The sequence below is a fragment of the Lingula anatina genome, chromosome 1, assembly GCF_051362555.1.
Source record: "Lingula anatina isolate TDL-2025a chromosome 1, LinAna3.0, whole genome shotgun sequence".
NCBI lineage: Eukaryota > Metazoa > Brachiopoda > Lingulata > Lingulida > Lingulidae > Lingula > Lingula anatina.
Window position 1 is genome coordinate 14,792,767 of NC_141767.1, and position 24,875 is coordinate 14,817,641.

The 24,875-nt window shown below is 36.8% G+C and overlaps 3 protein-coding genes across 4 annotated transcripts; 1 reads left to right on the top strand and 2 right to left on the bottom strand.

Moving 5' to 3' along the window:
- Positions 1-2,997: 2,997 nt before the first annotated feature.
- LOC106164960 (uncharacterized) lies at positions 2,998-6,019 on the bottom strand. 2 transcript variants are annotated; one of them, XM_086999849.1, is made up of 3 exons: positions 5,858-5,977; positions 4,647-4,755; positions 2,998-4,499 (listed from the first exon to the last, which is right to left on the bottom strand). In XM_086999849.1, exon 3 carries the CDS (start codon positions 4,475-4,477, stop codon positions 3,356-3,358), a length of 1,122 nt encoding a protein of 373 aa, XP_086855975.1. In that variant the 5' UTR covers positions 4,478-4,499; positions 4,647-4,755; positions 5,858-5,977; the 3' UTR covers positions 2,998-3,355. The 2 variants fall into 2 exon arrangements, with proteins under 2 accessions (XP_086855975.1, XP_086855974.1); XM_086999848.1 differs by lacking the exon at positions 4,647-4,755 and having other exon boundaries at positions 5,858-6,019.
- A 1,590-nt stretch (positions 6,020-7,609) lies between these two features.
- On the bottom strand, positions 7,610-10,178 carry LOC106164963 (uncharacterized). Its single transcript, XM_013543022.2, has 2 exons — positions 9,981-10,178; positions 7,610-9,877 (listed from the first exon to the last, which is right to left on the bottom strand). Exon 2 carries the CDS (start codon positions 9,859-9,861, stop codon positions 7,762-7,764), a length of 2,100 nt encoding a protein of 699 aa, XP_013398476.2. The 5' UTR covers positions 9,862-9,877; positions 9,981-10,178; the 3' UTR covers positions 7,610-7,761.
- A 5,018-nt stretch (positions 10,179-15,196) lies between these two features.
- LOC106164959 (photoreceptor-specific nuclear receptor-like) lies at positions 15,197-24,870 on the top strand. The gene is made up of 8 exons (XM_013543016.2): positions 15,197-15,403; positions 18,783-19,050; positions 20,161-20,264; positions 22,071-22,289; positions 22,590-22,795; positions 23,192-23,435; positions 23,764-23,869; positions 24,226-24,870. The coding sequence occupies exons 1-8, from the start codon at positions 15,364-15,366 to the stop codon at positions 24,356-24,358; spliced, it is 1,320 nt and encodes a 439-aa protein (XP_013398470.2). The 5' UTR covers positions 15,197-15,363; the 3' UTR covers positions 24,359-24,870.
- Positions 24,871-24,875: the final 5 nt, after the last annotated feature.

Genomic DNA, 24,875 nt, shown 5'->3' on the forward strand with positions numbered 1-24,875 from the left:
TCGTCTGCTGCGCATGATCATGTCTACATGTACAATTTAGCATTTAATTTCTGTGTTTTCTTTGATATTAAACCGAGTAAAATGATGAATTACTGCAGGGTATATGATAGAGAGAAGATAAATAACTTAACAAGCGTTCACAGACTGCCTGCAGTGGTAACAATCCAAGGTGTAGGGACGAAAACCGTAAACGGAGGAGAGACTGAGGAGTGGCTTTGAATCAAGACTCATCGGACAAGTAAAGGATAAAACTAATTTATTTTACAGCAAAGAATGAAGACCCAGCTGTGCAGCCTTTACCATAAAAGAAAAAAAAGTAGAAAACCAATGACCGAGGTGTATAAGATATGAGCGCACGTACACTGCATATGAGTAGTGCCCAAAAAGTCTTGGTGGAGAGTGTGTTGTAAAAACGTGTGGAAATACCCAGGCAGGGTTTCGACTTTCATTATGAAGACTCACTTATTGCCTTGGGTGTAATTTGTTATCAGTTATGGTGCTCTTTGGATTTTATCTGCTGTCATCTACCTCTTTAATACCTGGTTAGCATTATTGTCAATTAGTGTCAAGGCTACAGTACAATGTACACAGCTCAGCTGGGCCAATTAAATCAATTACCTGTGTCATGTGTATTTGGAAGTTAGTGGCTTGATTTTATATTTAGTGTAGTGTTAAGAGTAAATCTGTTTTGTAAGTATATATTCTAGCTCAGGTACCATTTAATTGAATGAACTTATGAAATGAATTTGAAAAATGTTGAATTCTGTGTTTTCCTACTGTATTATGATGCAAGTTACAATATGAATAAAAATAACTATTGTTACATTTTTTTGTTAATTTACATTTAGGAAATTGATCTGAGATTTTCCCACCAAGCCACACTGAATGATTGGGTGCAAATAAATCTTGGTTATCAAAAAAAAAAAAAAAAAAAAAAAAAAAAAAAAAAAAAAAAGTGACAGGTACAAAAGACAGCTAGATGGCACACAAGGTAGAAGCAGCGAAAAAATATTCTTATATCTTTGTGACCAGCTGAGGAGACAGGATCTGAACATCAGGAGAGTGAAATTCAGTGCATGACAGGAGTTATTTAATTGGATTTGTTTATTTATTTCATTGTTCATTTGTTGTTTTAAAGTTGTTATCCTGATAGCTTGCATACAACAAGGACAGGTTTTCTATTTATTTAGAATTGTGAGCCGAAGCACAAGAAGAAATGAAAACACTTTTTTCTTTCTCATATGTTTAAAGGCTAAATGGAAAAGTTTGCAAGAAATATAAAATTTTGTATGGTGCACCTCCCACAGATGGTCTGATATGCAGAAACAGATGGCTGTTGTACATGTAGGTTGTCACTGTTGTGCATTTTTAAATTGTGACCACCAGTTGTGGAATTCTCCTAAATAAAATTACAAACTGCTTAGTAACACCATCTAAGGCCTAATATGTACATACCCACACAGCACATATCAATTGTGAGTCTTCAATCAAGCATTTCTCTAGACATAAATTAAAAATATACTAAACAGGTTTCTCAAATTATGGTGGCTTGATTCGACTTAATATGCTCATGTACACGTTGCATTGCATCATTAAAAGTATGGAAATATTTTTCATGTCAGTGTTATCAACCAAAAGGAAAGGGACCCTGATAATCTGTCATTGAATTGTGCAACAATGTTTTGCATTTCATGTTTACTTTTATCCATACAAAATGTGCATTTTCCTATATTTTCAATCAAATAAAGATCAATTCATGAACTGACTTGTTGTTATGTTACATTGAATGTCATAGGTTTGAAAAATACATTGCTTCTGTGAAGGTCTGGACTAATAATAAAATGCTAACAATGTTGCTACTGTGAATGGTTGAATTCATGGTAAAATATTGAACTAACAAACAACAGTCATGTTACAAATACTTCCTAATGAACCAAAATGAAGCACAAGAATGCTGATATTATTTCTGACAGCTTCATGATGTACAGTTAAATCATATCTGACAGCAATATTTCTTGTCACAACCCTGCATACTCTCTTCTTTGAGTCCGTAAGGGTTGATCCCGATAGTCAGCTCAAATTTCTCCTTATATCTATCCTTTATGTACAAAGTTGCTTCTATGAAAGGTTGAACTTATGATTACACAGTAAACTCTCTAAAGCTATAACTTTTATTACCCAATGAACAAGAAAAATGAAGTACAAGATAACTGAACTAGCTTCTGACAACATTCCACGATGTTGGGATACAGGGGTAGGTCAGGATTTCACGTCTTTGGACTGTCTTGAGTTTATATGGGTCGATCACGCTGATCAGCTGAAGTTTTCACATGTATATACTATTTTCCTTTTGGTGTACTTGATCACGATATGAAGATTATTTCATTTTATTTGGTTCACCTATATTTACGTCGTTCTTTCCCTCCAGAATGGCCGCTGGACGAGTGTTACGGAGCAAATATGACGTCACTGTAATCGGTTAATAGGCCTACATATAAACTAGTGCAGGACTAGTCTATATGAATAGCAAAATGTTATTTCTTGCTTTGATTGGCATGTTTGAATGCTAAATAAGATTATAATATAAGATTAAGTTGAACTTTTGGAGTTTGCATTGGTTAGGCCTAAGCCTATCTGTGTGGTCCATGCAACTCAATTCTCTACTATCAACATTTCTCTGCGTAGAGAGGCGAGTTTTCAGTGTCCTCTGTAACTCATACTTGTCTGTTTTCGGTCCGCGCTCATTTCAGGTTGTAATATTAGGTAAAACAACTTCTCATTAAGAAATCAGCGGAGAAGGGTTTACGTAGGAGAGCTAATTTGTAATTTTAATTGAAAGGATTGAGAGTTCAGAATTCGATGTTCCACCCTTCAAAATATGTGACTATTTCAATTGCTCGACTAGACCAGATTTTACTTTATTTGCGCGTATTGATCATTAGTTTTTGAGGCAATAAAAGCAATGATATATTGTAGGCATAACAGTAATATTAAATGTCGATAAAGTTATGCTCTAAAAATGATGCAAGGTCATTTATTATATTTAATACTACTTCTGCGAAACGTGTAACTTAAGAAATCAGCATGCCAAAACATTCATTCTTTATGTATACATACACTTAATATCTGCCAATTAAAATTAAAGAAAAAATAAAAAGCATCAAACATACACACGTACGCACACGCAAACACAACACACCGTGATGCAATATGTTTTACCCTAAATAATAATTCCTGACATATACAAAACACTGATGTAAAACGTTACGGATTTCATTGAAAAGCGCCATTGCATCTGATGCACAACTACAGCATTTCTCAATTTCAAAGTTCAAATTTCGCACCAAGCACAATACTAAGTGGTAGTATCATATGTTTTCCAGGAGAAATCGGATTTGGAGCCCTCCGAATTACCAGGCTCTGCCTCGTCCAGCAGAGCTGGGTAAGGGTAGTCCATAGTCAACAGCCGACGAAGGCAAGGAGAGGCACGCTTTAGAATGTCTGGATGAACCGAACGTTTTATATCCTCCATCGGGCGAATATATTTGGGCAGGTACTGCAGGAGGATCGCTGAACGGGAAGCTTTACTTTTATTAGGCATGGCAGCGTGTTGAATCAAACCTGGAAATAATACCACGTCGCCAGCTTTACCGATCACTTGCACGTATTTCTCGTAGAATTCCTTGCTGTCGGGATACACGCACCGGACTTGGGATCCGGGAACTACGCCAGTTGCCCCATTTTCTGCCGTGAAATCATCCAACAGGACAGTTGCCTGCATGTTCATGTGGAAAGGCACTTCTGGAACCTTTGGTGGCACAGGCCAGTGTTTTCTTTCAAAGTAGTCCCAATAGGGGTAATCTATATGGGGTTCCTGTCCCGAGGCTCCTGGAAACAACGTGTTTGCTGCGATACTCCCGAGCTGCATGTCATCTCCTAGAATGGGGTATAAGATGGAAACTACCTTCGGGTGCTGGGTCATTTTCTCGAATATTTTTCCTTTGTTGAGCAGATTCCACGTTCTGGCCTGCAGTTCCTGGGTCGAGTCTTCGCTCCCGTGGAAGTGAGTAGCGCGCTTGCCTTCATTTTTTATCAAATAGTGGATTACCTCTCTTGCATGCGCTATGTCTTCTTTCGAGAAAACCTGCCGCAGAACAAAGTATCCAAGTCCTTCGGTTAGTTCTTTGACTATCTCATCGGTGTCCGGCGTGTCCATGTCCTGAAAGTTGCCCACGTCTACCGTGTAGGTTAAACGCGGGTCTGACGAACAGTTTACGAGGTATTTTTCAATACCGCTACGCGCCGTGGCTTCCTTTATCTTATCTTTCTCCGCCACGGTGTTTCCTTTGCACGTCGAATCTGGTAGCTCTTCCGCTGAAGAGTCATCCTCGCAAGATGCCTCCGTTTCAGTGTGTTCTAGTCCAGTGACGGTAAAGAAAAGGCAGGCAACCACAAATACCGTATACAATTGCATCATTTGGTTTCACTGTGTTAGATATCTGAAAACAAGGAAATCACATATAAAAGATGTTATTTTAATTAAAATCAGACATGAGCCAGAGTTTTGAAAAATCTCTTAATATTTATCTTGGGACGAAATTAAGGGGCTGGGGCATCCTTAGGTCCCATAAGATTATAAATCTTACAATTCCGTGATTCCATGGGGAAAAACTCGTGGTTCAAAATCTGAAGAACACTGGTGATCAGACGTCTGATAACAGGGAGATTTCGTTGAGAATATAACTTTTATCTTACCTGTTAAAAGAATAACATCTCATGATATTTGTTATTCACAGTATTAAAGTAAAAAACAAAGTTGTCAGCAATATTCCATCGAGAAAACAATATTACCATCCCGAAGCTTAATTCTGTTGATGAAACCAGCTGACTGATATCTCTTTGATCTACTTTCCCAAATAAAAAGTATCAAAAGATTTCATAAAATTCACATCATGTCACATTATTTTTTATCTAGTCAATCCATCCCAAGGGTGTTGAACTCCCAAAAGTTCTCAAGGGTGCTTATGCGCATTGACATTCAGTTCAAAGCACACTGCATGGTAGTGACACTGTATGGCGTGGTGGCGCCCCTATAAGTATGTCCCAAGCCCCCTAAGATGTCGCGCGCCTCTCGTGCCAACTGTCTCATGAGACTAAATAATATCTTAAGTTCATAGGTAATATTTCACTAAGACAGGTAAGGTATAACTGAATATAAATTGGACTGGTGGAGGGTAGATAAGGCACTTAGGACTTAAAAACGTAGGCAGCGGAAATAAGCTGTTTGGAAATCCCCCCCCCCCCCCGGCATTTGTTGCTTAATTACTTCTTTTCGATTGGTGAATATAAAATCGAACCTTACAAATGAACACTTAATAACGATTCCGTATAATATATACGCCCCACTTTCATCTCCTTTCATTGCTACGCTAGACCAAAGCACAAGCCAAACACCTGTGTTATATTGTAAACATATATGACCTAATTATCCAACCACCCACCGAATCACAGATAGAGCTCAGGTTACGAGCTTACTTCATCTAATATGCCGGATTTCTTAAGATTAACCAGTATGCACTTTTAAGTGCATTAAGAATCAAAATTCAAAGCATGGTGTAGAAGCCCCCCCCCCTCCCCCTCCCCAAACATGCTTGCTTACAGGGGATGCTTTGTCTCATATCGCTTCCAGACTTTGCGCTTTATGACCTTGGCGCTGACAGTGCAAGGCATTAGGGCCTTTTTTAACGTTAATGACAAATAGACCAAAGACGCCGGCCCTCAAAATGTGGGAACTGTTCCTGCATTAAAGATATATTTTAATATTCCAACGTTGCGATCAAAAGTGACCTTTGCCTACCTGTGCATATGACCGACCCACTTCCTCTTCTTGTTACGTCATAGACCCGTGCTATGTATGTATGTTGACTAAGACGTACAACTCGGAATCGGAGTCTTTTAAAACTAGAGCAAACCGCTTGAAACCAGTTTTTTCCAGTCGGTCAGACAGTCAGTCTATAAGTGGACTTCGCTCCCACGAACAGATAAACGCTAACCTCCCCACTTCCCTCTCAAAAAATAAATAAATAAATAATGACATTAAATAAACAGACAGCAAAGCTGATAAATGCATGTATGAGGATCCTAACAACAAAAAATATCAATAACTTTGGTAAAAAAAATTATAATCCGAACATGGCGATTTTCAAATGAAGTCTGCATTATTAACACACAAAGTAACTCAAATTTGAAGTTTAAAAAATAGAGGCAAAAATAAATCAATAACTTTTGTAAAAATAACTCGATCAAATCAAATATCGAAAGCATCCAAGCTAAGCATCCAAACAATGTCCACAGTAAAACACAAATGCAGTTTTTGGTAATTATACGGACTAATATTTCGGACGGCGACAGCAACGCCACGGACTGTGATCAGAAGCCTATACACAGACACGTGCAGTTTCTGTATGTAAAATTGGGGCAAAATTAGGCGATATAAAAACAAACCAAATAGCATTTTTAGAAACAGACAAAACGAAAGGCGGATGAAACATGAAAATAGATTTTAAGTTCATAAAATTTTAAAAGAATCACATTGTCTTGCAGCATTGCTGTCACGAAACGAAGTATCGCATATTCAAAATTAATCAGATCAATAATAGTTTAACATATCTTATTTACGTGTATGAGCACAAACATGTCCTTACTTTGAAGGGAGTATAGCAGGTCCTTTTATCAACAATTCACCATATTTGTGCAAAAGTGTGTCTGCGACATACAACCTTATATAGTCTAAGTTTTTCAATCTGATAGAATATTACACACAAACAAGCGCACACATACATTTAATGAAACTCACCATTTCAAAATATTCTCATCAAAGTCAACAATAACGGTAATAAATGTTTAAAACAATTCAAACAAGGGCTAAATTCAAAGTTATTTACAATTTAGGACTAATAATGTCAGTATTAAAGGCTGTTCTTCGACGAAACTACATTTACTAGTTAGTATAATTGTAACTGAAAGTGCAGATTGACATCTTAACTAAAAAATCAAGCTATCCGTGTCTATTTGTTCATTCTGTGTAGTAGAAATATGCCTACTCTCCTTTCCACTTCATTAACGGTGACAGCACAACGCCTGCTTATCAAGGCTGTTTTTTGAAGAAACTACATGTACTGGTTAGTGTCATAGTTACTTAAAGTGCAGAACGACGCTTCTGAAAAACCAAACTATTCTGTGTCTATTTTAGGTTCATTCTGTGTAGTAGAAATATGCCTACTCTCCTTTCCACTTCAATTACGGTGATAGCAGAACGACTGCTTGTCGGGAACCACAGTGTTGGAAAATAGCTTGTAACTAATATTTTAAATCTTCATATTTTTAATTCCTTTGTGCAGGGACCACAGAACTGGAAAATAATTTGTATTTAATGTTTTTAAATAGTGTCGTCCTTGAAATGCTGTTTATGTATTGCTTTTGGTTTAAATATGACTTAATTTAAACAATTTATTCAAATAGCAGCTATTTGCATAATTCTGCCAGAAAATCTTCACGCCATATGCGATGCTATGCTTAGTGTAGTACCACACAGTAAACCAACAATTAATGTCTTTACTGCACAAACTGCACAGACTTTATTTTTCTCATTGAAAAAATTACAAACGTTCCTATCAAATATTACAGTTTTTATGTGGCAATGATAAACAAGTCCAAGATGGGTAAGTTTCCTTTTTTTAAAAACTGAAATGTTCTTTACTTCTAAATATCGTCGTCAACGTCGTCATCATCATCGTCCTCATCGTCATCATCATCGTATAATATGGATCTCATTAGACGTTCACGGAAAGTATCGGTATCCTCGCTGTCGTCATCACCATCTTCGTCGCCCAGTGACCGCCTTGACCTGCTCACCGTGTCCAAAATGTCATCGTCGTCGTCGTCATCATCATCATCATCAAAAATGCTCCAATTTTGCAGTAAATCGTTGATGTCGACATCGTCGTCGTCATCGTCGTCTTGGCGTTTCTGGCGGAGATTAGTTTCGGCTTTAGCGGCTTTAATGTCTGCCGGCACCTCCCTGCGCTTTTCTTGGTCGTATTCATATTCTTCTAAAACATCAAAGAGTCTAGAAAAAGAAAAATCCGCAGTTTTAAATTCCTCATAGTACAAGCTTTTCAAAGAGCACATTTCAGGCAGGAGAGATGGATTGGCAAGCCAAGCATCCACGCGTTGTTTCCACTCCTGTGTGCGGGCATCATTCGAGAACCCTATAGCTTCCCCCAGTGCATTGAAAAATAAATCAAAAAGAGACAGGGGCGCTATGGAGAGGTCTCTTCTGTAGCAGTGATAAGATATAATCCACGCCGCGGCGCCTGTGTGAACTCTCCTTTCTGCAAGATATCCGACCATGGCATCAGAGCTGTCAACCGAACGAGCAATGTCATTGAAGACCATCAACAGGCAGTCTGTCAGATAATTAATTGCTGTACGGTACGAGATCTCGAACTGTCGCCCAGACGTGGCCGGATGTCCAAACAACATGCGTGCGGTCTCGCATATTTTGAGACGACTGAGATTGATTGCAATTAGTAAAATGTACTCAGAGGCAAAAACATTCAACCAATGGTAGCGAACTTCATGCAATGTAGGTTCAGGGCTGATGGTCAACAAATTTTCTGTCGCTTCAAATGGGCTTATAAATTCATTGAGATCTTTAAAGTCAAGGTGTCTGTAAAGTATTTCTAAAACGAATCCCAAATTTTTCAGTGCAGTAACAACCGATTTCGCAAACTGACGGAGTGTTTTCCTGGGAACACGTTCAAACAAGTTGCCATTCGGTAAAAAATAATGCGGCAAATAGCAGCTTACTGCACATTGCAACAAATCATTAAGGAGCATGACGACGTTGCTAGGCATGTTGTTCTGGGTCCACTGTTTAGGAGGTAATTTCTCACTGCGCCAAAAAAGCAAGTTCTTCAAGTGATATGAACTCACGGCAGAGGTGGGGAATTCCCTGCGTATGAAATAACGATAAATCAGTTTAAACATGATATACGTCTTTCTCTGCACTGCTGACATGGATTGTGCTAGAAGCCGCTCCTGTGCCGTGAAGGAATATCTCCATTCAAGGCCCTGCCTCCCTCCTGGCCCGGTAGGAACGAGGAAGCAGCCCTTAGACACGCATGTGGTTATTAGTTTTTCACTCGGCCAGCCAAACGGCCGGGTCCGAATTTCCCACTCTCTTGCGGGCCACTCTTCGTGGAAGTAGGCCGGCACGCAATCAAAATCTACGTTCAGATCGGAGTTGGGGGTTTGAAAGTAGACCGCAGCTGACGGGCCTTGGAGCACCTCTGTTTCAACAAATGTCATTCTGTTTTTGAGTCGCTCCTGAACGTTTTGCCTGTGCGAATACTGATGCTTTTGCACAGGTTTTGTCATGGAAACAGTTTCGATGTAACTGGTCCCGGAAGACTCTTGTCCGTCCATTTTGGAAAGTCTTGCATAGTCCTCCGTCTCACGGAGGTGAACATATATTGGGTTTGTCGTTGGTTCTACAGTAAAAATTTGGCACATCTCTGTCTCATCTTTGCTTAAATACAGATTACGATGAACGATCATGGTGTCAATATCTGAAATTATTCCTTCCGGTTCGCCTCTAGGCGGCATATATACGTGCGGAGGAACCCCCAGACCGTCCACGCTGCTGCCAACAGGCCGCTCACACTGCAGAAAAAACTCCCCCTCTTGCTGACAGATGATTCGTCTTAAACTTTCCTGGTTACGTATATAGTCATTTTCCACAATAGGTAACGGCAGCAGGTATTTCATAAGCAAACTGAGTTTCAGTTGATCGGCCATTGTCCTTGTGCTCGACCTAGAGAAAGGACAAGAAATCAGGCTTGAATAAAGTTACAAACAAGACCTAGGGCACGTGAACGTTATGAGCGATCGATGCTAACATATATGTTTATGCTTACCATGTACACAGCAACCTCACTGTCTAGCTACGCAACTCGCCACTGTAACAAGTACAATCTCCTTGCTCACTGCGTATCCGATCCTATGTTCAAATCATAACTGATCGAAAGCCTTGGATTTTCCTGATGAATATATATAGGCCTTATGTATATCTTGATATCTTTCTGTTCACGTGGTTTCGCTCACCTATTTACCGTGTACTTGAATTTCTTTGTGCGTCAAGAAATAGGTCAAATGATTGATACGATTCCGCGTAAGGGCTTTGATAAGCACATTGCGAACGTGATACTTAATGCCTTTTGACTTATCGATTTGAAAAATTAAATAAAATAATTGGGATGCATTAAGTTTAATCGGGTGCGTGTGAATGCTTGTGGACATTTTTATCTGAACCAGATGTGTCGCCATTATAAATCTCACAGTGTTTAGAAAATTTTTTATTCAGACATGTTAATATCGAATAACATCTGAAAACGATGGGTATTCATTAAATAAATTAATTCAAATACATGAATGCATTGAGTTGGCAAACCTACTAAATTGTCTCCTTCCCGATTAAAAAAATGCGTTCAAGGTGATCTTTGTTTATTGGCCTACACAGACCCTATACGTAAGTAATAATTGCTACATAATAAAGGCAATGGACAGAATGAAATTTTCTATTACATATGAAGCAGTGGAAATAATGATTTGTCATAATGGGCAATATATATCCCATCATTTCATTTTACATTAAAGAGTACATTAAAGGTGGCCCATCTGGGCTTTTCCCGCCAATCGAATTTTCCTTTAAAATTTTACTAAAAAAACATCAAAATCTTGTACTAAGTCGACGATCTGTAATTGAGCAATTATCTTTCCACGGAAAATTGGTAAAACCAGAACCTTGGGTCAACCTCCTTGGAGTTTACTTTGACTCATGACTGACTTTTAACAAACACATCTCAGAATTATGTTCTAAAACAGCATGTCAATTAAACACCCTGAGAAGGCTTTCAGCTTATCTATATGTTCCAAGTCGGCTTGTCATATTCAGGCATTTTACATCATTAAACTTCAATTATTGTCCGTTATTATGGCACTTTTGTGGTGAGGGAAATATGAAAAAAAAAAATAGAAAAGATGTAGGAAAGGAGTCTAAGATTTGTCTATGACAACCACACAAGCAGTTATGATGAGTTGTATGGTACGTCTTAACACTGCACTAGAACAGGCTATGCATGCTTGTACTTGAGGTTAACAAAACTATAAATGGGCTTGTACCTTCCTACATGCACATCTCCGACCTTTTCCAGGAAAGAATAACAAATTAAAACCTTAGAGGGGAAAAGACTCTAAATATCCCCAGATTTAACACAATAACATATGGCAAATAACCCTTGTCATATCTTGGACCAAAAAATATGGAATGATCTTTCAGACGAATGAAAGCAAAGCATCAATTCAAATGTAGCTTGTGTTACCTATATGCACTTCGTGAAACTGTATAATAATACAACATGTTTTCATTTTTATGCATTAATATTAGTGAGCATTGCATGTAGAATTGTCTGTTTTTCACAATTAACTAGGTCTAGCATTTTGTATATTTTTCATAGAAAGATTTTTCGTTTACTATCTTAGTAGACTTCATGTGTATTTGTATATATTTTTTAGAAAGATTTACCATGTACTATCTTACTAGACTTCGTGTGTAAATATTGCATTATTTGTAGAAATATTTGTCCTAACCCAGTCGGTAAATAGCTGCAAAGCTAATGTTTCTTTTCAAATTTATACCCAACATGAAATAAAATTTATTGTATTGAATTGTAGCGCAACTAGCACATCAAGGATTTCATGCCAACACATCCGCCTGCTTAACGGATATTATTGCATCACTGTCTCACTTATTATCTGTTGATGTGCGGCATGTGGTTCTTCCCTATCCTCTACGATCACATCATAACATTTGTGGTTTATTGAAATTCCGTATTACACGAAGTATAAATGAAAGACGAGAGAAGATGAATCAACCTGTAGCAGTTTTAAAAAGAAAAATCGGATTGATAAGCAAGATAAAATGTCCAAAAATGTCCTACTTATCATCAATTTAACAGTTTGAAAATACAACATGTTTAGCTTAGATTTTAAAAAAGAATACTCTCTGTCCTATCACAAATCTAAATGTTCGAACAGCATAAATCCTACATTTGGAGGTATTCTTCAATATTTGTTTGCTGCCAAGTACGCAGGGGAGAGATTGCAGAGCAAATTTAAATGACAAGCCTTTCTTTTGGTCAACTGCGGGCCGAGATGAAAATTTAGATAAATTAATAAGAATTATGAACATGTCAGTGGCAACCCTAGAGCAATCTTTAAGATCATGCATTGCACTCAAATCTTTTACTCTTAATAATGATCATTAATAAATTATGTTTCATTCTTACTGAAAAGAAAATTGAGGACCTGTAATCTGTAAACAAGGTTTCTCTCGTCTTAATCCACGAATTAAAAACAAACAAACAAGCAAACAAACAAACAAATAAATAAATAAATAGATTAAACATGCCAATTACTGTCATAATATTAAGTCATCAAATTAAGAGTGATCAAATAAGCAAATGGCGGAAAGCTCTTCAAAAAAAAAAAAAAAAAAAAAATATATATATATATATATATATATATATATATATATATATATATATATATATATATATATATATATATATATATATATATTTCAGAATTTTGACTCGTACACACAAATTTTAAAACTATGAAATATACTAGGCATGGATTCAACAGACTGAGGGATTTTACTTGATATTGTCAGAATAAAGTGGTTAAACTCTTTTTGTAACAAAAATACATTTTCACCTTTTTTGACCTTTTTTAATTAAACACAAGTGTCAGAATTTAATTGAATACACCATCTTTTCTTTCAAAACTTTAAAAAATGAAATACAGATTTTTGTCTTAATTTCGGTGCAAGTAAGGTCATATAACTTTAAAGGGGGCCAAAACAGAGGCCTGAGTAAAATGTATGACTCTTAAGATAAACAATATGGACTTGGTACAATAACTTGATGATGACCCTGATCTTCTTCCTGCAACAGTGAAGAAGTGGGCTGCAGTTTTAAAGAGGGGTACAGAAGATGGCATTCAGTCAGTTCGCCCAAACACCTAACACAATGATGAGCAGGTTGATGCCATTCACTGTATATTGTTTTGGATGACCAACGTCATATTGCCCAATAGTTAGCAAAGTCCATAGCCAATGGTTCTGGACTCTTTCACACTGTTTTAACTGAGTTCTTGGGAATAAGCTGTCTGCAAGATGAATCGCGTTAAAATCCACCCTTCTTTCAAAGCAAACTGCTCCGAAGTACACTTTTCTATACTTGCTATAATGGTGTTCATAGAGCAGACATACTTTCGACCCGCCCGATGTTTTCGAACTCAATTAAGACAGTCCTTGCGAGGCTTTTGATTCTTTATAAGAGCTAAGCAGCGTCTTTGCGGCAGGCATTAAAAGTTCCCTTTCGAAGTACGCAGTTCATTTCCCTCGACACTTGCTCCCATGAAAGGGGTATTTATTCTGGTGCATTGATGTTTTGGAATTAGATGTGAAATTCGCCGTCTTCTGATTGCTAGCCTACTATAGTCATGCAATGCGACAGAAACTGTTCGCTGAAATATTTGAGGGAAGACGATAGGATTTCCTCAATAACGCATTCAATAATGTTGCCCATGTTGGCAGTGCGCGAAAGATCATTTCGTTGTACAAATTGGCTCAGTCGAGTCGGTCGGGCGTATGTTACCCTCTGAAAGGGATTTCGTAGGCAGACATATATCTTATTTCTCGATCCACATTTTTTTCTTTTCTTTTAACTCAACAGTTTACAAAACTATTTACACTTGGAATTTGCTTGAGATGGAATGATGACAACAAACAAAATCTCGACTACTTTTGGCGTGACAAATGCGTTCTTATGTTTCATATTATTGTCCAGTCCCTTGCTTTGAGACTGCCCTTGTAACAAAAACCTTTTTGTTTTTGCTTTTTTATTTCGAGATGTTCTGTTGAATCTGGGTGTTAATTATCACAGGTACCGATCGCACTATTCGACTTCAACTTTGTGTGCTACCTCCTCTTATTCTTCTGCCGTTAGAGAGCAGGTGAGCTTGAATCGTTGTAGATACATCAGCTTAACAATGTGCCTGACAACGGTGATGTATGGATTACAACCGTGACAACGCCGCACACATATACTATGGAGCAGTTAAGGCAAACGTCCAGAGTGATAGTTTATTTGCAAGTAAAAATAATGAATAATAATAATGGTGTTGACAATAATATTAATATTTATTGATTGTTAAATACATGTATGTAAATCATATCGTATTTTAGATATAAACAAAACAGAGTACATATATTTATTGTTTAAATTCCTGATTATTCTTTGAGAATCTACGGTTAAATCTTTGCATTGTCAATTCTTCATTAATTGTTGTAATCAGGCAAAAATTCCTATCAGTCACTCTTTTGGGCCGGAGAATTGACATTGGCAATCAGTGACGCCTACACCATGCATCCAGTACTATGTGATCAAGTATTCAAAGGTTGGCATGATTTCACAATAATAAAATCTTTTCAATACTTTTTGATATTCAAGGCATACCTTTTGAAAACAGTTACCATTTCTTGTTGTCCGAGTGTTTAGAGAATTGCTGGGTTGTATTTTATGCATTTATATAAAATAGCAATTCCCTGCGACTGTTTTAGAATTTGGATTCAAATATGCAAAGCTTGTGGACACAAATATGCACCCCCAAAATGTTGTTCTTTTTATTTTATCGGGTATGATTGCACTGCGAACCGAGATGGTGCATCTTATGTCAATTTTTCTAAGCCAGTGTTCTCTAGGGTTACATATACACAACCATGCATGCGTATCCTCATATAAAAGTTGCGCAAGAAAATTTTGCCCCTCCTATCCTATCATTTATTGACGTACAAAAATGCCGTCTTGATTAAACAATGCAGAAAACCATAACGACAAAAGAAAAGGAAGTTGACAACTCAGTCGCTCTTGTCATCATCTTTCCTCCCCGGAAAAATCTCTGTGATCGAGACCAGTCGCCTGGTGTTTAATCCTATCTATCTGAGATTAGACGGAAACAAATTCGTGAGCGTCAATTGATTTCTCTAGCGACCCTTTTGTTGATGGAATAAATAATTGCGAATCAATTACTGAAAAGAACAAGCACCGCCTGATCAATTTCAGAAGTAAAATCATCCACAAGATCGGCACAACGTGGTCTTACGTGGGCTTGCAGGCAAATCTTGCGGGAGAAGGCATACACTTTCCTAGAGTGATATTGGTGACTACTGATGAAATGGAAGAAGTTGAATTGAAGAGTAATCACAAAATGGACAGTAAGTGGATACGGTCAAATTTAGTGCGTTGCCGTGCAGTTTTCTTTTAGTTTAGAAAGAGAATTCGATTTAAATGTTATTAACATTCTTTCTGACTGATGTCAAATTTGATTTTACGTAAGTATGACATAACAGAGAAGAAAATCGTTATCATTTTTTGATTTATTATTTTATTGTTATATATATATATATTTCATTCATATACCTGAGTGCTATAAAAAATTGGGAACTTCATAATCTGTACTCTTTTTTAAAAAAATCCTTTTTTTGTATGACGCAAGATGGAAAACGCGGGAAAATTAAGCGAAATAACAAATCCAAATAAACCAAGGATTAGAATGTGCGAAAGAATAAAATATTAGAAATCTAAGAATTGGTATTTTACCCTTTTTACTATATTTATTTCAAGCATTTTATACGCACTAAATGTTATTAGTAAATTTGCAAGACAAGATGCTTTGATCTTCATGTATTTCAAAGTCAAAAACGCAATCTGAATAATTTGATATCAATGTAAGTTGTAGAAAAAAGACTGGAATGACATCCAAACATTTTCTAAATAAGAAATGGACAACTTCATGTTCGTAGCATTGCCATGGAAAAGCTCGATTTTCAATCCTGACAAAATTAATGATAAAAAGTCGAAAATCGAAAAACAGAGCCAATGTATACATTTGACATTAAAGATGTGGAATAAACCGTCCTGCCTTTTTCCAACTGATTGTGTTAGAAAGGAATCACAGTGGATAAAAGTCCCTTAAAAGAAATTTTACAAGCATATAAAAGCAAAAAATCAGGAAGAATAGTGTAAGTTGCGTCGTTTCGTAATAAAATTTTATCACGGCTGAACTGTTTCTCATTCCTTCTTAAAGCCAGTAAAAACAAGCAAGAAGAAACAAATCCATAATCCAGAAAGCCGTGATTAGTATTTTTAAAAACAGTTCGAACTCTAATAATGAAATGTCTATCAGTGAGGACATTTCTTAATTAAATACCAGTCTGCCGCGTCCGATGTGATTTCCGATGAAAGCGCAAAGCAATTAGCACGTAATGAACAAGATCAAGAATTAGATCAAATCTGCTGGAGATATTGCTTAAAACCTTTCCAATAACGCTTTCCAGTCACGAGATGGGTTTCCTGCGAAACAATAGCAGTTCACGCTGGGAAAGCCTGGGCATTGTAACTCCGTATATCTAATTGCATAATTGGTAAAAGCAGGATTAGTTTAATTCGACAACAAAAATAATGCGTAGTGTATTAGATATCTGTATATTACGAATCTGCAGTCTTTCAAATACATCATGCTTTGAAATGTTTTAATGTGTGTCTATTTATCCATCCATCCACCCATCTTGCTCTATCTATCTATCTATCTATCTATCTATCTATCTATCTACTACGTCATAAAAAGACCAACAGTAATCGTTTTTCAATAATTAGAAGTGATACAACAAAGAAGAGAGCTTCGACGGATTTTAAATACATGTATTTATTGTTTTATCTTCGTCTTTTCTCAAACCCTTGTTTGATATTTTGGTTGTAACATATGTTGGATACATCACTTAATTTGAAGATTTAATTAAACATTAAAAAAAAAGTATTGTAGAATATTTTATAATAATTATTTCTTTTGAATATAGTTATCTTTATTTCATTACAAATTCTTACGTACAAAAGTTATGGCACTCGAGAAAAATATCATTTTTTCTTTTAATGCAAAAAACGAAGGTAACAGTACAATATACAGAAAAATTAAATACAGTGCTCAGTGCTTCAAAAGAACTTTCTACTGATATAATCGTTAACTATCTGATCTTACTTCTACTACAAAAACGGTTTTAAATTTTTTTTAATTTTAATTATCAAGCCGAAAATTTTGTTGAGGTTTCCGAAAAATAATGCATCGCGTTTGCTTTGGGGTTCGCAGACACGTTGATCTGTAATGTGCTTGAGTTCCCTTAAACCCGCGTCCCGGAAAAACATACCAATCAGCTTAAAGATACGCGTCGATCAAGATTCGAAATGCGTGAAGTTAATCCCTTCTTAACGTCAGGTAGACGAGGGGTGTCCGTCATTATTTCTGACGTGGATTATAGCCGCTGCAATTTCCGACAGTTACGTTTATCCCGCAAAGCTGCCAGTTCCCCGCAACTTGGAAACCAGAAAATTAAACTGCCACTCATTTGTGCTAATGATGATGCATATCCAGATTGAGAAACAAGTGGGAAGGACAAACATAAATGTTGCTATATGTTAGGCTGCTTAGTCTACATGGCCATTTCGTTCTAATATTCGCACAATTAGATTAGCCGAGAAAAAGGTTCTGTGGTCTTCCCAGTAAAGGTATTAGTTTACGAAAGATGAAAGCAGATGGTTTGCTTTGACAGCCGATCGATCACGGATCCCGGTTTAACGACCATTCATTGGAGCTGTCATTGAATTTATAACTGTTTTTATGTTTTATTTATTCTTAACGCGAATTCATCTCTTGAGCTCTGGGGCCATAACTCATTTCTTGATCGCGTTTTAAAACAGGCGAGGTAGTCTTATGGACTTTCTAAATCCGATTACCAATGTCCTTGCATGGTGATTTTTCAACGATCATATTAAAGGTAACCTGATTAACGAAAGCTATTGAACTCTAATTGGAGTGAGTTGTCGATGCCCATTTCTTGATTGAACTCTCCTAATACATTTGTCGAATCTTTTGTTTTGGAAATAAATAACTTCTTGGCGTATACCTGTTTTATAAACATGTTCACTTTAATGTCGTTCAACTGTTCAAAATAATTGGAGTGTGATTGTAGTTTTTTCATTTATTTGTTGACTTAGGGTAGTGTTTTACCAATGATTGAGAAATTTTCCCAATAATTAGACGTTAGTGGCAAACATGAAATCAGAAAAGAGAAGTATATCAAGATCAACGAACGTGTGAAGTTTTAGGTGTTTACAATACTCCTATAAGGAGCTGACAAACTGTCAAGTAAAAACAAAGAAAGAAGTTTCTGTGTAAGTGAAAATATTCCCACCGTAATACGAGCCTTTTATTTCTTTCCATTTTTAGTTTTTTATAATCATTTTTATTCACTTATTTATTTATCCATTTATTCATCCATGTATTCATTAACTAATTCATTCATCTATTTATTTATTTATTTATTTATTTATTTATTTATTTATTTATTTATTTATTGTTTGTTTGTTTGTTTGTTAATTCGTGTCCATATCTTTTTTGGAAGTTTGACTTCAACTCATTTAATGTGCTGTATCGAGACATGGACAAAAATGACGAAATGCACAAAAATACACGTCAATATTAAGGATACCCTGCATGATTCCCGTTGAGCAGAAATTATTGTTCATTTCATGGTTTTGTAGTGGACGAGACTGTCCTTCCGAACAAAACAGACGACCAACTGTCTGGCAGCAGTACACCCCCTCCAACACTGGTGTCTGCAGTTCCTTCACCCCCTCGGGACTCATCATCTGAGTCACCTGACTCAATTGGACCAATCAAACGGAGTTCTCCAAACTTGAGTTGCGCAGTATGTGGGGACACCTCGAGCGGGAAACACTATGGCATCCTCGCTTGCAATGGCTGCAGCGGGTTTTTTAAAAGAAGCGTCCGCAGAAAGTTGATTTACAGGTACTATATTTTCATAAAAATTCAATTTGCAGTTTCATTTTTTTTTCAGAATGTTCTTTTATTAATACTCATTTACAAAGACTCGTATTGTAAGATTTCAAAGAAAAGCTTGATGGGGGACTATCTGATGCCCTCAACAATTTTGGTACGATTATTGATATGGCATTGCTATAGCCCCTTGTGTTTTGCAGGACAACGGTTATTAGCATAATTTCTTTGTTTTTCTTCTTTTTGTAGCTTTTTCTGTTCATTTCAGTCGCTTTAGAGCTATTCTACGTGTATATTAAATTTGCACGCCTCCAGTTTACATCTTACCTCTCTGATTAACTCACAACCCTCTCTAAACTTCACAAAAAATACAGACAGCAGAAAATTTTGTCAACGTCTTGACAAAACTCAGAAGACTTGTTTGATTTAGTGTGTAGCATGATTTTTAAGAGGATTTGTAAATCGTACTGTTTAAACGGGTTACTGCCTCAATATCGACCACATATCAGTGGATTAATAAGGTTGCTTTTTTTCTTGCTGTCAGTCAAAGTTTATAAGGGAAATATTGGTCGAGGTTTTTTATCTTCTGCGTCTACCACATATAAAATGAACAGTCGACTTTTCAGATTACGCTCGGTGTTCCTTGTGTTTTAGCACACCCTCAACGGCGCGTTTGACTTCTCTAAGTAATAAAACGGTTAACGTTACAGTTCAGGTCAAATTACTTAATTTTGTGCTTGTCTTAATTTTCGTATTTGATTTGTGTTCGCATAGCTGCTTTACTAACAGTTGCATGACGCTCAATCTTTCGAAAATGTCTGATTTTTTCAAATAAGAAATTATTTTTAATTTTACCAACTCTACATCACGCTCAGTGTCATGGTTTCGATACAACTTACATTCCCACACATGAAACACATTGACTACATGTCGCATAAATTTGTAATTTTAGCTGCTTTTTGGTAAAATTTACAACATCACTTGCCTCTGCCTTGTAAAATCCATTCATTATAACAAATTGCCGTTTCAATCCACCTTCCTTTGATTGGCCGTAATATTCCATTGTGTGTCATTTAAAGACTTCTGCAATAAGTAACGGTATTTTTCATGTTTTCCCCCTAGGTGTCAGGCCGGCACGGGGGCATGCACGGTTGACAAGGCACACAGAAACCAGTGTCAAGCATGTCGTCTGAAAAAATGTCTTCACAAAGGCATGAACAAAGATGGTAAGTTACGCGTCGCTATTTAATTTTTTAATGTCTCACTAATAGATGATTGACAAAGAGTATCATTTATATCACATAATTGTGCGTTCGAAAGGATTCGCATGTATTTTCTCACGGCAATTAATTTTGGCAGACCCCTTGAGCCGGAAGCAGTTTTGGCTTTTAACAAATATAACATTTTGGACTAAAGTAATACTAAAAAAAATGAAGAGCGGAGGGTAAAAAATTAAATAGCTGTCCGCACCCACTAATACACAGCACACACTAACGTGTATAAATGCACACACTAAATAAACGTAATAATGGATTGAATAAAAGATCTAGTCGCAAATCTTCTTTTACAATACGCCGAACCCACTTCTGATTGGTTGAGAACAGGATTTCAACAAGAGCGGATTCTAATCTGCATTCTCCGTGCCTATTAAGTTGTGATGCGTCGGTGATGTCTTTATCTAGTCTCGGGGCAGCTGCAACAAGCCATCTCTCCTGACAGATTAAGTTAGAGATACGTTTAATTGAATATCTCGCGATGTTATTGATCTTAAGCAGCACAGGGAAATACAATTCTGACATGGCCTATTGAATTAAGGGAACCGATATTTCATTTTTCTTTTGTACAATTTCCTTTTAATTCCATTGATCGTGGGTGAATCGCGTTCCGATGATCAAGCCGACAGCCCTAGACATGCATAATTCACGGGGAAAAATACTTATTTGTCAGTGATTAGTATTTATTACTTTTGCTTTTATTCTTTACTTCTATACAAACACTGGTGTCATACTTGACGCATATATGATATTAGTCTTTATTTCAAGTCTAGGGAGATTGACTTACTTTTGTGTTGACCGACAACCCAAGGGACATAAGATTGACAGGATCAGCCACTGCAATGAGTAGCTTGCATCAAGTTTCATTTCTTCAAAATGTCATTTTCGATTCAATTGCCACCTGGTTTTGGATACAAAGCAGTTAATTCGCATCTTATAAGTCCATTTGTTGCACAACTGTACAGGGAAGTAACTGTCCATCAAATCAAACGCAGAAGTACAAATTTTATACTTTAAAAGAAAAAAAAAAAGAAAAATCTTTTGAAACTTAGGTAGAAAGTGACCGCTCAATATAAAAGTTGAAATAGGAGCTGTCGCGTGAAAAACTAAATACTGTTTTTTTTTTTTTTGACAACATGATTTTGATTCTGAAATAAACATCTTCCCTGACATATCTTCTGAACATTTTCGAAGTATACTAATGCAAATGTAACGAGACTTAGTATTTTACCAACTACTACGACCAAGCACAGTGCAAACAAGGTCAACAGACATTTTTTAATCTTTTTATTTTTTTAACATGTTTAATTTTTTCCTCCTTTCTATCTTTCTTTTTTTTTTTTTTTACTTTTTTCTTATTTTGCTTTTTTTGCTGGGAAATGTCAAATCCACAGTGTGGGCGATTTTTGACCATGAAAACAACATCATAAAGGCGCTTCCTGTGTGAATTGTCAATTCTCCCACTTACGTTTTCCCGCACCCATTGCCCAATGCATTTTTCCACGTGGAAAATGTAAAAATGATCTCCTCACAATATTGGTCGGTCACAATCGTCAAACAACTTATCAATAATCTTGAACGATAAAAATAACAAAAATGGTTTTATCTCCGTAGCACCTACATGTATACATGTACATGCACACTAAAAATAACCTTATCGTAATGATTACCCTCTCTTCAATTACATTTTCAATGGAAGATATTCAACATTTATATTTTGGTAAAATATTCAAGCAATGAAATATCTATTTGTTTTAGCGGTTCAAAACGAGCGTCAGCCGCGCAGCACAGCACAGGTCCGCCAAGAAATGCTGGACTCCGAGCTGGTGCAATCTCTCACGCCAGGTGTCTCTGCTGTGTCCGCCACCCACCCAACGTTCTACGGGAGTCACCTAAGAGCAACAGAGGCCTCGTATTTTCCTGGACTTGTTGCCGTGGAAGACGGCCATACAAAAGGAAAGACCGAAAAGGACAAACGTATGTACAGTACCTTTCGCTTAATTTTGCAACACGTGCAGCCGTGTGAGGCATACGCCTATAATAAGGTTATGCCACTACGTCGATACATCAAATCAGTTGTGAACTCATAAAAATCGTATATCATTAAAACAATAACTTAGCGGTACTTAGATATACTTATGTAAACTTTTTTCTTTACAACAAATAGGGGTAAAGAACACAGATATATGAAAATGTTCGATAAATTCTGTTATCAAAATTTTGTTTACCTTTTACTGTCAAGCTGTTACAATAGCCATAATTCAAATAATCTTTTAGACATTGAATCAGATTCAAGAAAACCAGAAAAACGCGACCCAAAAGACAGTGAACGCCAAGAGTCCGATGATAGCCGTAGATACCCGAGTAGTCCGCTGCCGTCGGAGTCGGAGACCATGTACGAGCACGCTGCGCGCCTACTTTTCATGGCTGTCAAGTGGTCAAAAAGCCTGCCATCTTTCGCAAATTTACCTTTCCGCGATCAGGTAGTTTTTGATGCTTTTTGGTGTCATTTTTTCATCGTCGAACATATAAACAAATCACTTTTGTTGGCATTTTTGTTGTGATAACTTTCATCAAATATATTTAGGCAAGACTTGTTTATCACATTTTAATATAAGCCATTTGATACATGATAATTAGTTGAGGCAAGTACAATGTATTGATCAATGTGCGAAAAGTTTTTTGATACGCTTGTGCACAAAAGCTTTGTTTCTTTGTCAATTGTTTTAACGTTAAGCAAGAAAATTAGCGCAGAATCTTACGGGCTACAGTAGGTACCATAAACATCCATGGTATTAAAATTTATTTTACCACTTCTTCTGATTCGACATCTTTCATTATCATTTTGCAAATGTTTTGATAGAGTACTTGTATTTCAGGTCATTCTGCTGGAAGAGACCTGGGGAGAGCTTTTCCTATTGTGTGCTATACAGTGGTCCATGCCTCTCGAGTCGTCACCCCTACTCTCCGCGACTGAACACGCGCAGACTGCCCATGGCCGGTGTAACGTCACCGCTCTGGCTGATATACGGACCCTGCAAGAAATTGTGGCAAGGTTCAAGGCAGTGCAAGTAGACCCAGCTGAGTTTGCTTGCCTGAAAGCGATCATTTTGTTTCGGCCAGGTATATTAATCATATTTCCAAAATTGTCCCCTACAGTCGAGTATTTGTAAAATACATATAGACCAACACATTTTAATTTCGTTCAAAAATAACTTAGGGGGAGAAAAAGAGACTATCCAATAAAAGTATGAATATAAAACCAATAGGTCATTTTCAAACAAGTGCTCAGGTGGCAAAAATCCCAAATAAGTTCCGATTCAATTTCGACATCTCTGCGTGTAAATTGACAAAATAACTAAATGTCGCAAACAGTTACCAGTAGGCCTACTTGTTATGGTATTTACCGACTATTAATGTGATAATATCCACCTGTGCGTCGGTATTTCAGAGACCAAGGGTCTCAAGGATCCTCAGCAGGTAGAAAGTCTTCAGGATCAGGCACAAGGGATGTTAGGGCAACACACACGTGTTCACCGCCCCACGCAGCCAGTCAGGTACAATCTATTATTATTATTGTTGTTGTTTTTATTACTATAGTTTTTACCTTCATACGCACACACACACGAGTACAAACAGACCCACACACACGCAATCTGTATATCGTTTTTTGTTGTATTGTCACATTTGAATGAGTATTGCCGCTTTATTAATTGACCAAGAATTCTGTGGTAAATAGATATTGAAACCGCCGTCAAATGCAAATAACGTAGTTCCGCAAATTTGTCCTCTTGCGGTTTCACTTCATTGTGGAGACTTGCGATTCTGTTAAAAAACCATAATGATTTGGAGTGTTGTGTAGAATTTTCAGGATTTCTTTGATTACATTTTTTTCTAAAAAATATTGTTTCAGATTCGGCCGCCTACTGCTGATGCTACCGTTACTACGTCTTGTCACCTCGAGTCGAATAGAAACCATTTTCTTCAGTCACACCATTGGCAACACACCGATGGAGAAACTGCTTTGTGACATGTATAAAAGTTAAAACTTTGCTCGGACGTTTTTTTTTTCTTTGTTAACCATTAGTAGCACTGAATGGCGATTTTCGCGTTGTTTCACATTGAGGGATATCTCATGTTCTTTAGTAGAAAATTGGCTGGTGAAAACCAAAATTTCTATTTTGCTAGGGTTACATATTGACACGCTTCGAGGGAAGAAAAATGAGATGATTTCTTTGATAATTCGGTCTATGGGAGCTATATGCCCGAGACTATACAGAAGTTGTTAAAATATATCTTATTCTATATCTAACGTTTGTAAACCTTTTCATTCAGACTTTTCTCTCAATGCATAACAATTTTTGCGCAACTTCCAATATGCCTAATATATTCAATGTTCGAAATATTTTTCTGTGGTTAATCCTTCATGCATAATTTTTATCCCAATAGAGCGATGCAGTTTAGCTAAGCAATATACATGAAAACAACAGGTACGCTACAAAGGTCGATACTTTCCGAATCAAAATGTCTAACGTGCATTTTGCAAACTACAACATTACAATA